Here is a 14,807-nt window from a genome sequence, read left to right on the forward strand (position 1 = left end):
AAGGTAAAGTCCAGAGATTAGAAGCACCTAGAGGAACAAGAATGAAAAAAGACAAAACACCCAACAAATAACTAGGAAGTGAGGAACGAAATGAACGGCAGGGCAAAGCAATCGAGGAAGGCCACAGCGCAAACGCTGCGACTCGGCGCTTGCAAGGCGCTTACTCAGTTCATCACATGATCCATCCCATTCTGCCTACTTTTGTCTATTGTCTGCATGACAACCTGGATTTGCTATCTTTTGAAAACCTCTTATTCACTCAATTTCCAGCTGGCTACAGAAAAACGTCTTAAAAAAAAAAAAACACAAACTGATTAATGAGAGCTTGTTTGTGTGCAGTTGTGCGCTATTACAGCACATTCTTGACCATCTCCACCAAGCCTGCAATGCCACGCGGCTTGTTCTCCGCAAAGAACTGTTCAAGCTGATTGTCCAGCCACTCCACGTCCTCTTTACTGTCACCAGGGCCTCCTGCCCAATCTACACAGACTGGTCAGCCTTTGATGGATAACCTGGTTAAATGGGTAGCAAAGGGTTGTGCTTACGTCCCCAAATAGAGGGGAAAACACCCAGTTTTCCAACCCCAGGCGCCATGCATGCAACTTCATACTCCGAGTCCTCCGGTCTAACCATAACCCTTCTTTAGCATTGTTTCGTTGCTATGTGAGTCAGGTAGGTAGTTTTAGTGGTCTTACGGGAAGTATAGATCCGTCTTGGATGGCAAAACAAGAGTCTTTGCCTTGATCGACGCCATTGCCTTTTCAAAGTCTCCGTTGTATGGCTGCTGCTGAGAAACATCGCCATTCTGCCAGGTCTGGACCATGACCAACAGATTTTCGGGGTCTATAAGAGAAGGTAAGCGTCAGCTGAACAAGTAAATTGCGATGGAGTTCTCAACCTTTCGAACAAGCCCACTTTTCCCAAAAATTCTGCATAAAGTCTTCGAGTCCTTTGTACTTTAGAACACTCTCATACAGTTTCTCCCGATAAAAGGCTTGGCTGAAACCCCTGTGTAGCCATGTGTTAGCTTCTTCTCAAAGAATATACTAGGAATATCGAGTTTCTTACCATCCAGCATAGACTCTGCCCATTGCCTTGAGACCGATTTCTTTCTCCTCAACCGTCCAAGTCCGGAACTCAGACGAATCTTTCTGCACTCCAACCTCTCCAGCCCCTGCTGATGGCGTATTCTTAACTGCAAGAAGTGCGCTTTTTACGCCTTCCAGGAACACTTGATTGTGCAACGAAGTCCTCGCCGATCCACAGAATGGGATTGCGAGATCCATGAAGTCGGGATACTGAGTTGCCCACTGAAAAGTTTGCCCAGCTCCCATAGACCACCCGACTACAGCGCGCAGGTGTGTAATCTCAAAGTGTTTCGTAATTAGTTCGTACTGGGCCCGTACATTATCATAGAACGACACCTTTGGAAATGGGCCGGGCGTAGGCTGATTAGACGGTGATGAAGATTGCCCATTTCCGAACAGACCAGTGACGATTATGAAGTACTTCTTTGGGTTCAACGTCTTATCTTCTCCGATCAACCAGAAGTTATCGGAAAGCGCTAAAGTCGTATGATTGTCAGTGTGGCCGAATTCCACAAACATCTCAACACTTACAGCCTGAGAACCAGCTTGGGTACAGGATTGCTGGTGAGTTTAGGTCTCCAAATGTTTTGAACGCGATGTGAGCATCGACGATCTTTTCCCCGCTTTGAAGCTCCCAGTCGCCAAGCTTGTAGGTCTCGAAATCCTCCTGTGACATGACTTTGTTCTTTGTCTTTTGAATGGAGAGATAGTCCTTCAAATCCTCTGAAGTGGCAGCTGCTCAACCCTCAAAAGTCAATATCTAATATGTTTGGTGGTCTGTCAACCTTGTGCTCGGGCTCTGTAGACTGGGATATAAAGCTTGGAGATAAGAACCCCGCTCTCTCCGCACGAGATACGCTTCCTGTCGGAGATTGCGACAACAACGGGAGAAAGAACGTACGATTTCCCGCGGATACCTTATGGCCTTTCAAATGGCATTCTCTTCCCCGCATCATTCTCGATTTAACACAATCAATACTATAGAGTTTCAAGGCCAAGGACTTTTTGCCGGGGTATAACTTTACTTGTGATCGTCAGGTTGTTGGGCTTACATCAACAATCAGAACGGAAATTGCAATTTCCGTCGCTTGGAGAACATTACAATGTCCAAATCCCCCTGGCCTTTGGGAATGGGCAGAGCAGGTACCTTGCAGATTGCTTCAACTTACTCTTCGATGGATGTTAATAGATCTATGTATTTCGTTCAACCGTTCATGTATCTCCAAGCCCCCTTTCTATATATTCTTCGAGCTCCAAGTACCATATGACCCATATCTAATGCCATATCTAATGCCATATCTAATAAATTTGCAATTTCCCTCAAATGGACGGACGAGGAATCTCAAACGCTTCAGTAGTGCGACCATAACTGATGCCACCCAGCCGACTGATAGGCTTGAGAACCTTCAGGTCAATGGCAGACCGGTCTTCATCGATAGCATCCTCGCGAGCCCAGAACCGTACACCTTCAACAGTGATCATAGCACCAGTCTTCTTGCCAGGAGTTGCGCGACTCTCAAACTCCTTAGTATCGACCAGCTTCGCCTCTATGGAGAAAATCGACTCCTTCACACGCGCCGGCTTGACAACAGCAGTTGGCGCGGGGGTCAGACCAGAAGTCTTCCATTCAGATACACCGTACGGAGTGTTGATAGCAGTCGAGTTGGCAGCCTCCACAAAGTGCTCCGAGATAATGTTGATCACACACTCCCCGGTCTCGTGCAAATTGCGCAGGGTATCCTTAGCACTCCCGAGACCACCGGCGAATCCCACGATAAAAGTCGGTGGGTCGTGGCAGACAACTTGCGAGTAGCTGAATGGCGCCAGGTTGGTTGTTGACCCATCTGCAGATTGCGTACTGACCAGAGCAATGGGACGAGGCACGATGCTGGAGATGAGGAGCTTGTAGTTCGACGCGACCGGGCGGCCTTCGGCGAAGGGATCAATTTCAATATGTTCTTTCTTCAAACTCTCGCCGCCATCATTCGCCCCATCGCCCTCCTTCCATGCAGGGTTTGGGGTTTTTGTGATGGTGACTTCGGTATCCTGACGGAAATCCGGCCGAGTAGCTTCGACCTGCTTGAAATCCGGCCGCGGTTTGTACATGCTGGATGTACTGGTGAAAGATCGGCAAATGAGACGGGGTGCAGGGCTCGAAAGGCAATTCGGCCTAACGGGACTAGGAAATGAAGGCTGTGAGTTAGCCATTGTGATACAAATGCCCCGCAGTAAGTTATACACGTCAGACGTCAAGACGCATTGATCAGCAGCGCGTGTTTTTGGGCTGTTGCCACTGTGACGATAATAGTGGATACTTACAACGATCTGAAGGGGACGGAGATGTAACGAGTTGTCCGGAGTGTGGCTGCCAGTGCAGACATGAGGTTGTTGGAAGGGAATGTCTTATCGCAGCGCATTTGTAATGACGAAATTCCCGCGGAGGTAAGCTTGGTTCCACGTCGGAACCAGTGGTAATTGAGTGTTAGGGGCACGGCCCGCTTTCCTACTTCCCTATACAATTTCGGGAAACCGTGGAAATATCAGTCACAACTTTTAATAGAATGCGGACTCAAAAAGCAAAGATAATCTAGCCATGTCCAATGGTAGGAAGAACCAAAGCTGGCGAAATGTTTCCAAAGATTTCAAGACTACACTTCAATTCAAAAGTCGGGGAAAATCTAGAAACACGATGAGTAGGTGGACGCTCAAACATTCCAAGTCGCGAATATATACCATGAAATCTGATGTCTACAATCTCGGGGTCGAGTGCCAACTTTATAATCCAATCTCGCGACGCCGAAGCCCTGGAATATCCACGGACCCTTGCCATATAGTACTGTAACTGACTTTGGATCCACATGAACTATATTTTGAAGAGCGTGACTCCGGTTTAAGCTTGAAAGGAAAGCATGAATTGATACATTGCGAACCAATCCAGCAGCAAGAAAAAAATCAGAAAGAAGGATACAACAAGCTCACCCATACTGACAATCTCCACTCTGATCCGGCTGTTGTGAAAGCAATTTTTCAATCCCGCCAATAGTTGAACGCTGTGACGTCAAATCCAGGTCACAGCCAAGGTGTTTTCTAACAAGGCCATTGATGCTCAATATAATATCCAGGACTTGACATGCATTTCAGCCGAACTAGGTCGAGCTCCAGTGAATACACAGAGTGAGGATTATATCGCTAATAGCGGTATACATCATTCTGGTTCTGAAGTCAGCAGGTCAAGTGATGCCACCTCGGTAATCAATTATGGAGAACGAGAAAAAAAAGCAATAGTTGACATTCGTACACGAGGTGTGTCACAAATGAGGAAAAGATAGGCTAATTACCATTCAATTGATTGATTTAGCCGCTGTCTCGGCTTCCATATTGATCTGGTTTCCCATGGGCAACCTTACGTTAGGCTGGCTCCTCAAAGAAGATGTACTGTAGTACAGAGTAAACAATTTTCCTTTCGCTAATTGGCCATGATATCATAGTTCTAATTACGCAACCCAACGCTGTTTTTACTGTACGTATGTGTGAAAGGATCAGCAATTGTGAGCCCCGCGTACGTTTGCGTTCTAGAAATTTCCGTTCGCCGAAAGACCGAGTTGTCTCGGGATTGCGACCACCGGAGATGCGCCGACCGGGAGGAAAAAACACCCCCTTGAAGATCACAAAGATAAGGTTAACCTTGTACGGTATTCCCTAGACTTTTTCTCCCCAGATACTAGAATAGGTTTTCCTTCCCAAGCTATGCTTCCCAGGGCCAGACCACACGAGTGCTCGTCTCGAGGGCGATTATCGTAGGGAAGAATTGCCGGAGTGGAACGGTTCCCCGACTGGTCCGAGTGGACACTGTAAACCCCATCAAGCTCCATCTATGGAACCCCGCGAAGTCTGGACTCCACGTTTATGTTTAGCCCCAGCTTTCATACCGTGAGACCTGTACTGAGTACCCCTCGGTTCCGGCGCTGCAGGGCCGATCTTCATCCTAGAAGGACCAAGGCTTTGGTCATAGGTCCAATCCCATTGCCACGGGCTATTGGTTCCAGGGGATCTGATGGGAATGAGACCCACCATGTGCATCCCATGACCATCAGATCTTTGGATGTCATTATTTTGTCCCTGAGTTGTGGGCCGAGCTGTCGTGGCACTGTTTTCGGCGAAATATGTATCGTTGAAATGGGGCGGTCAAGGGGAGACTGGAATTCCGTACGGTAATCATTTCAGATCGTACATCGGATTGTACCCAGTACATTATCTTGAGGGAGAAAGGAATCGAGAAAAAGCTTTATCGTGCAACCGAATCCTCCCCTCCTTTCAAGCCCGTCTCGTCTTCCCCTCCACATTTCCTCCTAAACAAATCCTTGAAGCTACCCCTTCCTATTGGGCTCTGGGGCCTCCTCTGTGCATCCCGCCAAAATCCCTTCCGCCTCATGACGTTTGCGCTTCCAGAGTCTATCCTTGCCTCTCACAATCGATCTTACCGCTTCGTCTGCCCTATATCCGGCCACGCCCTGGGTTAAGCTTCGCGTCTCGACTCGATCGTAACGACGCCCCGAGGGCCAACATCCTGTGCCCAATGATTCGTGATCACGGTTAATCTCGTCGCTCGCCATGAGCCCTCCTTCCTCCAAACCGAAGAATGGCGGCAATACCTCCGGCCCTCGACAGATTCGCTTCGTCGCCACCGATGGCCAGCCACAGACCAAGCGCCGCCGAGTGAATGCCGCGTATGTGAAGCGCGCCCCATGTTATGTCTCTATAGAGCCCGCCGAAATGTTAACGGGACTTTGATTCTTCTAGTTGTTTGACTTGTCGCCGTCGCAAGATCAGATGCTCGGGGGAACAGCCAGGTACGAACTTGCTATTTATCGCCCTTAATGAGCGACACACCGCTTACACTGAATTTAGTGTGCAAGACATGCACCGACTACAAACACACTTGTTTAGGGTACGGCGAATCGACTGCCCATCAGCGATCCCAGTCCGATTCCGCTTCGCGCATGCCACCCGCCCCTCCTGTCGACTCGAGCGATACAAATCTGCACAAAGAACGGGCGGAGAGCTATTCACCCGAGCCTGTTCCGGCAGTGGCTCCAAGACCTTTGTCCAAACCAACACCCAATAGGTCACCGGTGACAAAGCAATCGGACTCAAAGGATGCATCATTATCTCGAGACACTTCAGCGCGCAAAGAATCCGACTCGCATGGCGCTGGCGATACCCCCGGAAGCAGTAAGTTGAAACCCATACTGAACATGTGGCCCGAAAGTTGGTCACCGTCTATGAAAGTAATTCTAAACTTCAGTACCTACCCAGGCCGGACATCTCTAAGCTCTGGAAACCGCACCCATGTCCCGTATTTTCGATATTTTGGACCTACTGCAATTGTGCCCGGCTTCAAACAAATGGTTTGAGACCCCGCCAAGGCGCTGTCCTTTTCATTCTAACTTAATATCAGGTTGTGCAAGTTCGAGGATCACGCAAGAGCAATCCGTCAATGTCATCAGGTTTGTTCCTACCCATCCTGGCAGGGCAGCTGAATGCGTCCGTGTATTGCCTTTCCACTGATGCTAATTACGTCGGTATAGAGTCTCTGTCCCCACTGCGTAGTCCTAGGACTTCAGATACACCCGGTGGCCCCTCTGCGATTGACAGCCGTGACAGTAGAGACGCCAACACGATCCCATTTTACGACCGAGATGACACACCCCCAGTATCAAATTTAGTCTCTCACTTGTGCGACCTCTTCTTCACGCACCTTGGCTGCAATTTTCCATTCCTTCAACGAGAAAGGTTCCTTCAGGACCTCAAAGAGAAGAAGGTTGACACTATGCTGGTGGATGCCGTTTGCGCATTAGCTGCTAGGTTCTCACCTCACCCGTTACTTGGACCTCCTCAGGCACCACCCATCGATCGTTCACAGCTGCTGCCCGACATCAAAATGTGGGACCGCGGACTACCTTTTGCACACCGAGCAATGAGTGCACTGGTTGATTCACTCTCCTGTCCAACCCTCTCCGCTGTCCAATCCTGTCTATTACTGGCTTACGAGCAGTTTGGCTCTAACCATGATAGTGGCCTTTGGATGTACTTGGGGATTTCTATCAGAATGGCACAGGACCTTGGCTTGCAAAAGCTTCAAGGGTTGAAGCACAACTATGGACGGAAAGGAGTGACGCCGAGTGAAGTGATGACTGGACAGGCTGGCAAGCTACGAGAAGATCAGTATGACGATCTTGACGTATACCAAAGTCCTAAGACACTACCACCCGTTTTTGGAACTGAACGTGCCCGAGAAAAGGAACGAGTTGATACTTTCTGGAGCATCTTTTTCCTTGATCGGGTCATCTCTTCTGGAACCGGTCGGCCAGTTACCCTGCGTGATGAGGATATCGAGCTTTGCTTTCCTCTTCAGTCCGAATCCCAATTACCAAATGGCTGGCCTGCACCATTTCCGCCACTAATTCGGGTCATTCATCTCTACGGGAGAGTGACGGATCTTATTAACGGTATACAAGATGTCAACCACGTCACTTCTGACACGCTCAAGAGGCTGGCGGGTATGGAAAGTGATTTGACAGGTATCAGCTACTCGGTTCATGATCAACATTGGACAAATTCTAACATGTTTCCTTCTCTTAGGCATTTATCAGCGGTTATCTCCGAAATTGCATTTTAACGCAGCGAATTTCCAAGCATATGTCAAAGCGAAGGAGGGAACTAACTTCATTCTGCTTCATTTTGTCCGTATCACTATATCTATTCATTGAAACAGAACTAACATCTCACAGTGGTTTCACACATTAATTGTCTTGCTTCACCAACCTACTCTCTTGAATTCATTTGGCGGATCAATACAGCATCTTTACCCTAACAGCCGCGAACTTTCAATGTCCTCGGCGAAGACAATCGCTGATATTCTATCATTCTCGGAACTGGTGGATGGGAAGAGCTTCATCGGGAACCCTTTCACCAGCCAGCCAATGTACATTGCGGCTTGTGCCTTCTTGATGGAAAGCGCATACTATGCGTCGCCTGCATCGAGAGGAACATCGCCTCTTCCGCAGCCATTGTTGAACAATCAATCTAGTGGTTTTGTGATGCCCGCAATAGAGCCGTCTCATGGTTCAGAACGCAATCCAACTGCCAAGCACATTTTGCTTGCCTCCGCCGCCAAGGAGAATTACCAACGCTGCTACAAGGCGCTGAAGGCGCTGAATTCGTACTGGGAAGGTACCGGATACATCTTGACGGTGCTAGATCAGAAGGCTAAGGGTATTGTGAATCCTCTTCTGTACACAACAGAGGATATGGAGAACACCGCAGGCGAAACACCACTTGGAGCTGGCGGCTGGCGCCCAACGGATGTACCTCAAATGTCCGAGAGACCCCCGGGCGTGGCCGATGTCCCGACCGATGGGAGATGGTCCCCAAAGTTTGATCCCAGTCAAGGTAAGCCTCGGAACTCAATGAAGGCTAGAATTTTGACTTACAATGTTTCCTCATTAGCCATTGGATGGGCATTGACTGGAGCCACCAACTCTTCCCAGCCCAACCTGAGTTTACTGTATCAGATGCCCACAACAGAGGCCGAGGCCCGCCCTGCCAAACCCGCCTATTCGTCGCAATATAGTCACAGCTTTCCACCATTACCCGTTGTCACAAATGCTGGAGCAAGTTCGAGTTCCTCTTTTGCGCATCCTCTCACCCCCTCCATCTCCCACGGTGAAAGCCAGGCGTCTTCCCTTACCACGGCCAACAGCAAGTATCCTCAAGTTCCTTCTCATACCATCGGCACGGAATCACCATATTTTATGGGCATAAACTCTCCCTACCCCGAGTCAGGGCCTGGCGCCTCAGGGCACTCGAGCTACAACCCAGCCTTTTCATCCAACCAAATGGATGGCCAGGCTTCTGCCTATGCTTACCCAGTCTCCTCTGGGGCTACGGAAAACCATGGCAATCATGCGCATATGGGTGCTAGAAATAACCTGCCTCTCTCATTGCACGCCCACAATCCAGGCATGATGATCGGAAGCCACGATGTCGATATGAGCTCCCTACACGATCAAGAATCATTTCCTTTCTCCAACAGTGAGATTGTGCCATGGCTGGAATATCTCCCGCAAGATGTTCTCAGCTTCTTTGGTGAAAATCATAATTACCCTCTCATGAGCCCCGACGACAGTACTCGACCTTCGCAGTAATGTTTGAATCTTCTCACGTGTACATGTATCTTCTTTTCAAGGCAGATTTGCATTCCCCTTGTTTATTTGAGCGAGTTTTGTGCCCATCTTGGGTTATATCTTTGGATTGGATGATATAACCGGCGTTTGGCGGTGGTCTATCCTGCAGCAATTCATAGATCGCCTGCTGGTTTTATTTTTGGTTACATTTGGGTGGTTCTTGTCTCTTGAGCAGCGCGAAACGTATCCCAAATTTGATTGGGAAAAAAGACACATAGGGCACATTTTACGAATTTCTTTATATTATTTACTTCTCTCACTGGGTATGTTGTTCTAAATAAATTAAGTAGTGGAGTCGCGGAGTCGAGGAGCCTAACCTTGAAGCCTAACGGCCATAAGGGTTGCCCCGGGAGACGGAGCGGTGAGCCTACTGTCAACACATCGTCACCGCATGAGGCCATTAGATACACGTCTCAAGTTTATAATCTCCTTTCACTATACATGAATCCCTATGGCGAGACTGAGGGATGAGAATCATCCTTTTATTGGAGTTCACTCCTCAAATGAAATCCTAAGCCCCCAGCCCTGCGCCCCTCCCGGCAAGGAGCATCTACTTGCCACATTCGAGACATCCCACGTTCCACAGAGCGATAACGGATCAGCAACAGATGGTAGCCGAGTTTCGAGTCAGGAGTATGAGTATAATTCATCTAGCTCTTCAAACCGCCACTCAACCAGCGACATATTCGGCCGTGAAATAGACGACGAGCTCGACCATATGAAATCCCGTACTTCGAGCCGCTCATCCGTCTCCTCGATGCCAGCCTCCGTCCTTATACATCCAATCAACGATATGAAATCAATGCCACCAATGAACCTACACGAGAAAATGGTCGGCTACACAATTGAAGAATCAGAAGCTAGCTTTGGCGATTTCGACGACCCGCCTAGAACTATGCGTACTATTCGGCCTCGAGAAGCAGCATTCCGGAAACCAAGCTCTGTGCGCGCTATACAAATGCACACGGAAGATGAAGGCGAGGATGACGAATACTTGACTCCGCCGCGACGTCGGGCGGGAATGCGTTCCCCCGGATCTTCGCCAGTGAAACGGTCGCCATATTACTCACCCAATACTTCGACAACCAAACCTAAACCAAAGAAAGATTACCCTCTTGTCTTGCTACATTGCAATTTACTTGCACCCTCTCTCCCAGTGCCTGGCGCCTCAGAGCCGCAGAACCAGGAGATTGTGGAGGACGTTCTACCACCACAATACTGGAAACGCTGGCGCCGATTACAAGATAAAGTCGGATCTGGAGTCCTCCGTGACAGAGGCGTGCTAATCTCCCACCCTGAAGATTTATATGATATGCTCGAAGAGCGACTCTTGGAAAGTTTGGAACTGCAGCACGCACGTGTTCACCAAGGTCATTTCCTGGGTCATGAGGAAAGCAACCCCGAATCTGAGGGCGAGCACTCTGATCAAAGTGAGAGTGAGACGGATGGTGAACAAGGCGAGGAGTGTCCAGACTGTGGTGGACGGGTCATTCACCGGAGTGATTCTAACCGCAAGTGGGAGATCAGAGTGTTTGCAGCTAATGGCCTTATGCGCGCTGGTGCTTGGGCGGCTGCATGGAAAGAGATGGAAAAGGTTGATGTGGAGGTTGGGCTCTGGCTGCCGTCAAACGTGCGCAGGGCATTGGAGAAACGGATCTTGGAGGAGCGTGCGGCTGCACCGAAGGAAGAGCCTCAGGGCATGCTAGCTATATGCGAGGCGGGAAGCCAGGATATGGACTCTCGACGTCTTTCTGTTCAAGAACATACCAGGTCTTTTAGTGAGGCTGGGTCTATTCAACCATCTGCTCAGGCAGATCCAATTCCAGTCCTGACACCACAGATCAAATACCAAGAGCCGGAGCACCAGATTGCCCTCGGAACCCTGCTCATCAACTATATTCGAGTGCTCGCTAGCGACAAGCGGAATATAGCGCTAGTTATCATGTCTATAGCTGTCGCATTCCTTGCCGTTGGAAGTGGTCCGCAACAGCTGCAGCAGATGCCTGCTATGCAATTCTTCTTCCAGAATGGGGAGAGACTATCCTTCCCCGCCAGCATGGAAGCTCCGTCACCTAGCTTGTCCATTGTCTCTTCGAGCATCGAGTCTTTGAATATTGTCTCTTCTGCTATGGCTTCGGCGGAAATTGCTTCTGAGACACCTGCGCAGATGGAAAGCGCTCCAACCTCTATTGCGATGGCTTCCGTGCAAGTTTCTGAGTCGGCAAAGCCTTCTGCTACTGAGGAAACGTCTCACCCCACAGAGTTATCGGATTCTTCTATCGAAGAATCTGAGGTTGATGCGATCAATGAGCCCTCACCTTCCACCGATGCGACAAGTGAGATGGAGCTGCCTAATGCCATGGAACAACCAGAAATCGAACTATTGGAGGAAGTTGAAACTGAGCAATTGGAGGAAGCTAAAATCGAGCCTTCGGTGGCATCTGAAGATGAGATTCCTCTTCCTACCGATGCATTCGAACAGCCAGTTCAGGAATCCATTGTCCGAGAGGAGCTTATCGAGGATATCACAGAGTCAGAGCTCCCTGGGGTTGCTGAACAAACACAAGATGTATTATCGGAGGATTCTCAGGACAAGGTCACTCTTCCTATTGAGGCTGCTGGGCAGCTCTTTGAGGACCCCATTTACTCAGGTGAAGTCATTCAAGACCTCGAGGAAGAGGAGGAGGAAAAGGAGAAGGGGGAGAATGAGGAGGTGGTCACCGAGGGGGCGACCGAGCAGCAAGATGCTGCTCCGACGGAGTGATCGAACTACGCAAAGGAATAAGGAACTTTGCATTTACGACTGGAATGACACGAGCTGAAACGCTTGGGAATGCGTTGATTTGCTATATATACTAAACATTTTGGGTATTTTCAATGTTATTTAGCCAGCTAGCCTCTCTTTTATATCAATTTGATGGTCATGTTTGGGCGCAATGAATGTATGATAATGTTGCCAGAAATCCGAGTACGTTCATGTTTCCTATGTATTCAAAATACTATTTTACTGCTATCGCTGCAACTGCACTTCCAAGATTGATTGCGATGAGCAACCTGCTGCTGTTGTTTGTCCGTAAAAAGTCATTTATCCATGAACCTTCAAGATATTGGTTCCAGTCACTATATACTCGAGATCCCATATCTGCAATCCAGCTCCTCTTTACCTCCTCTATTCCTCAAAATATGTGCAATTCAAAAACCCGAGTCATACAGGTAAGCAGGCGGAATAGTCGGCCAAGCATCAACCCCATCCAAAATTGCCAAAGCCATCCCTCCACTCTGATGAACCTGAATATGACAATGCAGCAAGAACGCTCCAGGATTGACAACTTGATACCGCAGCACCAGCCACGTGGGCACAATATTAAGAGGCGTGATCGACGTATCTCTGATGAGCGGATTAACCAAATTAAACGAACTAGGAGTCTCAAGCATAGCCTCCGCGACGGTATCCCAGGTGAAAGTGCCATTCCCTCGCCCAATAACAAAATGTTTATTGGAGTGCTTGTGGATCGGGTGAGAAGGCTGAAGCGGCGTTCCAACTTGAATAATGAGATCAACCCAAGACCCGTTTTTGGTTCTGATTATCAGGTCACTTGGGATCGAGGTCTGATTAAAGAGGAGAGGCTGGGACTCTTCAAGTTCAAGGTTGAAACTCGAATTCCCCAATGTCCATAGATAAGATGCGTTGTAGTGATCGATGTACAGTTTAAAGGTCTCATCTGCTATAGAAGCGGGCGAGATAACCGGGAACGGGATCAGAGTTGTATCGTCCAGGAAGACGGTGTCAGCAGTCGCATTCGTGCCTGGTATTGTGATCCAGGGGTTAGAAGGTCGATTTAGTTGAGATTTACCCTTATAGTGCATCGTGGCTGTTGTATTCATGGTTTGTTGTGCTGCGCCGCTGACCATGCGGACTGTATAGTCACCCGGGATTTGATTAAGGGGAACTAGTACTGAATAGCGAGTTGCAGAGGCGAGGCTGATGGCGTTTACACTGACGGGTTGGATATAGCGGCCGTCGACGGCGTATACGTACATGTCATGTTCGTCCACGGAGAATATCAGGTCTAAGATTCCTGCTGCGCTGATCAAGTCCCAGCTGACGTATTTGTCGTTGGCGTTGACGGTAAAGACTTCGTGGGGGCTGTGGGATGGCGTGCACCCATAGAACATGGTTGGTAGGAGCTTGCTCAAATCATGCGTGTAATTGCCTTGAGTGGGAACGTTATCTGGTGGAAAGCATCTGGCGGGTGATCAGCAGATGATTGAACATTCCATCTATTTGGCTACTTACCCAATGTCCGTCAGGGATTGATTACCCAAGACTGCTCTCTGGTTGTCAGTAGTTAGCGCATCGAGCTCTGTAGCCGTAAAACAGTTCACGGAGCCTTTCCCATTGATCAAAAGCGCATTCGCACAGAATGAATCAACACCGGACGCTTCTTCGGCCGCCCAGATTTGTTCTGATGTTAAGAGACGCCAGTCAGACAAAATAACTGGCGAGGTCTTTTTCTCTGCAACAAGCATTGCTTGAAGCTCAGAGGACTTGGTGGTAATCATGCTGAAGGGCCTTTCTTCAGAGTTCGACGGTTTAATATAAATAGGTCCGTAAAGACCATCTTCAAGCTGGCCACGATGGTGTGCGTGATAGAAGTATGAACCGTACTGATGTGCGGTCCATCGATAGCGAAAGGAATGCCCTTCGTCTATTGGTCGTTGGCTCAAGCCAGGGACGCCATCTGACCAAGGTGTATTGAGCTGTTCAATGCCTACGGCCATAGGTCAGTATGTTGAAATTATGTTCGTAAATAGATGAACCTACCATGAAAGTGCACGGTAACGTTGAATGGACAGTCATTTTGCACGTCAAAAATGACTTCATCGCCTTCCACTAGATTCAATGGAGGCCCCGGGTATTGATCATTGACCAGAATTACGTCTCTGGTGAAGCCCGCAACTTCTCTTTTGGCCCAAGTGAGACAAATGGAAAAGTAAACAAGCTCGGCCGAAGCCCATTGAACGAAAAGCAGGGCTAAGAACACCCAAGCACTAGTTGAAGACTTCATAGCGACTGTCAAAGCTTGATATTGGGATATTGATTAACATCAATGTACCACGACATGTATGCGGGCATGATCTCGGTTATAAACACGAGTTTTAGTAATATAGATATGTACTAAGAATGCAGTTCGTCTTGATTTGGCCCAGGGTTCTCAAGGTTCACCATGATAAGCCACACGTCGTCATTCATGTTCGTAAAAAATTACATTCCAGCTGATTTTACGCAATATCTGATTCAAGCTGAAAGAATGAATAGGTCCCCGATACGGATCGGTGACCATGGGACCAAGGTTGCAGACTTGTCAGCAGGGTCGGGCAGAAGGAGGAGTTCATCCGAGCATTAAACAACTATGCACTATAGAACTGGGATCAGGGGTAGTAGGTTGAAGGTACCGCCAATCATGAAATG

General features: G+C 48.6%; 5 protein-coding genes across 5 annotated transcripts; 2 read left to right on the forward strand and 3 right to left on the reverse strand.

The window, feature by feature from the left end:
- Positions 1 to 349: 349 nt before the first annotated feature.
- N7484_002732 (homoserine acetyltransferase family protein) lies at positions 350 to 1,764 on the reverse strand (the record flags this gene model as incomplete). The annotated part of the gene is made up of 6 exons (XM_057113152.1): positions 350 to 480; positions 546 to 625; positions 696 to 843; positions 908 to 1,008; positions 1,069 to 1,564; positions 1,620 to 1,764. 6 exons carry the CDS (start codon positions 1,762 to 1,764, stop codon positions 350 to 352), a joined length of 1,101 nt encoding a protein of 366 aa, XP_056973292.1.
- Positions 1,765 to 2,408: 644 nt separating this feature from the next.
- Positions 2,409 to 3,194, reverse strand: N7484_002733 (flavin reductase family protein; the record flags this gene model as incomplete). Its single annotated transcript, XM_057113153.1, has 1 exon — positions 2,409 to 3,194. The coding sequence occupies one exon, from the start codon at positions 3,192 to 3,194 to the stop codon at positions 2,409 to 2,411; it is 786 nt and encodes a 261-aa protein (XP_056973293.1).
- A 2,505-nt stretch (positions 3,195 to 5,699) lies between these two features.
- Positions 5,700 to 9,295, forward strand: N7484_002734 (uncharacterized protein; the record flags this gene model as incomplete). Its single annotated transcript, XM_057113154.1, has 8 exons — positions 5,700 to 5,815; positions 5,889 to 5,995; positions 6,036 to 6,320; positions 6,405 to 6,496; positions 6,547 to 7,669; positions 7,731 to 7,831; positions 7,880 to 8,540; positions 8,598 to 9,295. The coding sequence occupies 8 exons, from the start codon at positions 5,700 to 5,702 to the stop codon at positions 9,293 to 9,295; spliced, it is 3,183 nt and encodes a 1,060-aa protein (XP_056973294.1).
- A 490-nt stretch (positions 9,296 to 9,785) lies between these two features.
- Positions 9,786 to 12,098, forward strand: N7484_002735 (uncharacterized protein; the record flags this gene model as incomplete). The annotated part of the gene is made up of 1 exon (XM_057113155.1): positions 9,786 to 12,098. One exon carries the CDS (start codon positions 9,786 to 9,788, stop codon positions 12,096 to 12,098), a length of 2,313 nt encoding a protein of 770 aa, XP_056973295.1.
- A 428-nt stretch (positions 12,099 to 12,526) lies between these two features.
- Positions 12,527 to 14,403, reverse strand: N7484_002736 (uncharacterized protein; the record flags this gene model as incomplete). Its single annotated transcript, XM_057113156.1, has 3 exons — positions 12,527 to 13,580; positions 13,632 to 14,106; positions 14,160 to 14,403. The coding sequence occupies 3 exons, from the start codon at positions 14,401 to 14,403 to the stop codon at positions 12,527 to 12,529; spliced, it is 1,773 nt and encodes a 590-aa protein (XP_056973296.1).
- Between the last annotated feature and the right edge of the window lie 404 nt (positions 14,404 to 14,807).

Source organism: Penicillium longicatenatum, assembly GCF_028827895.1.
Source record: "Penicillium longicatenatum strain IBT 33135 chromosome Unknown contig_2_segment0_segment0, whole genome shotgun sequence".
In the NCBI taxonomy this organism is placed as follows: domain Eukaryota; kingdom Fungi; phylum Ascomycota; class Eurotiomycetes; order Eurotiales; family Aspergillaceae; genus Penicillium; species Penicillium longicatenatum.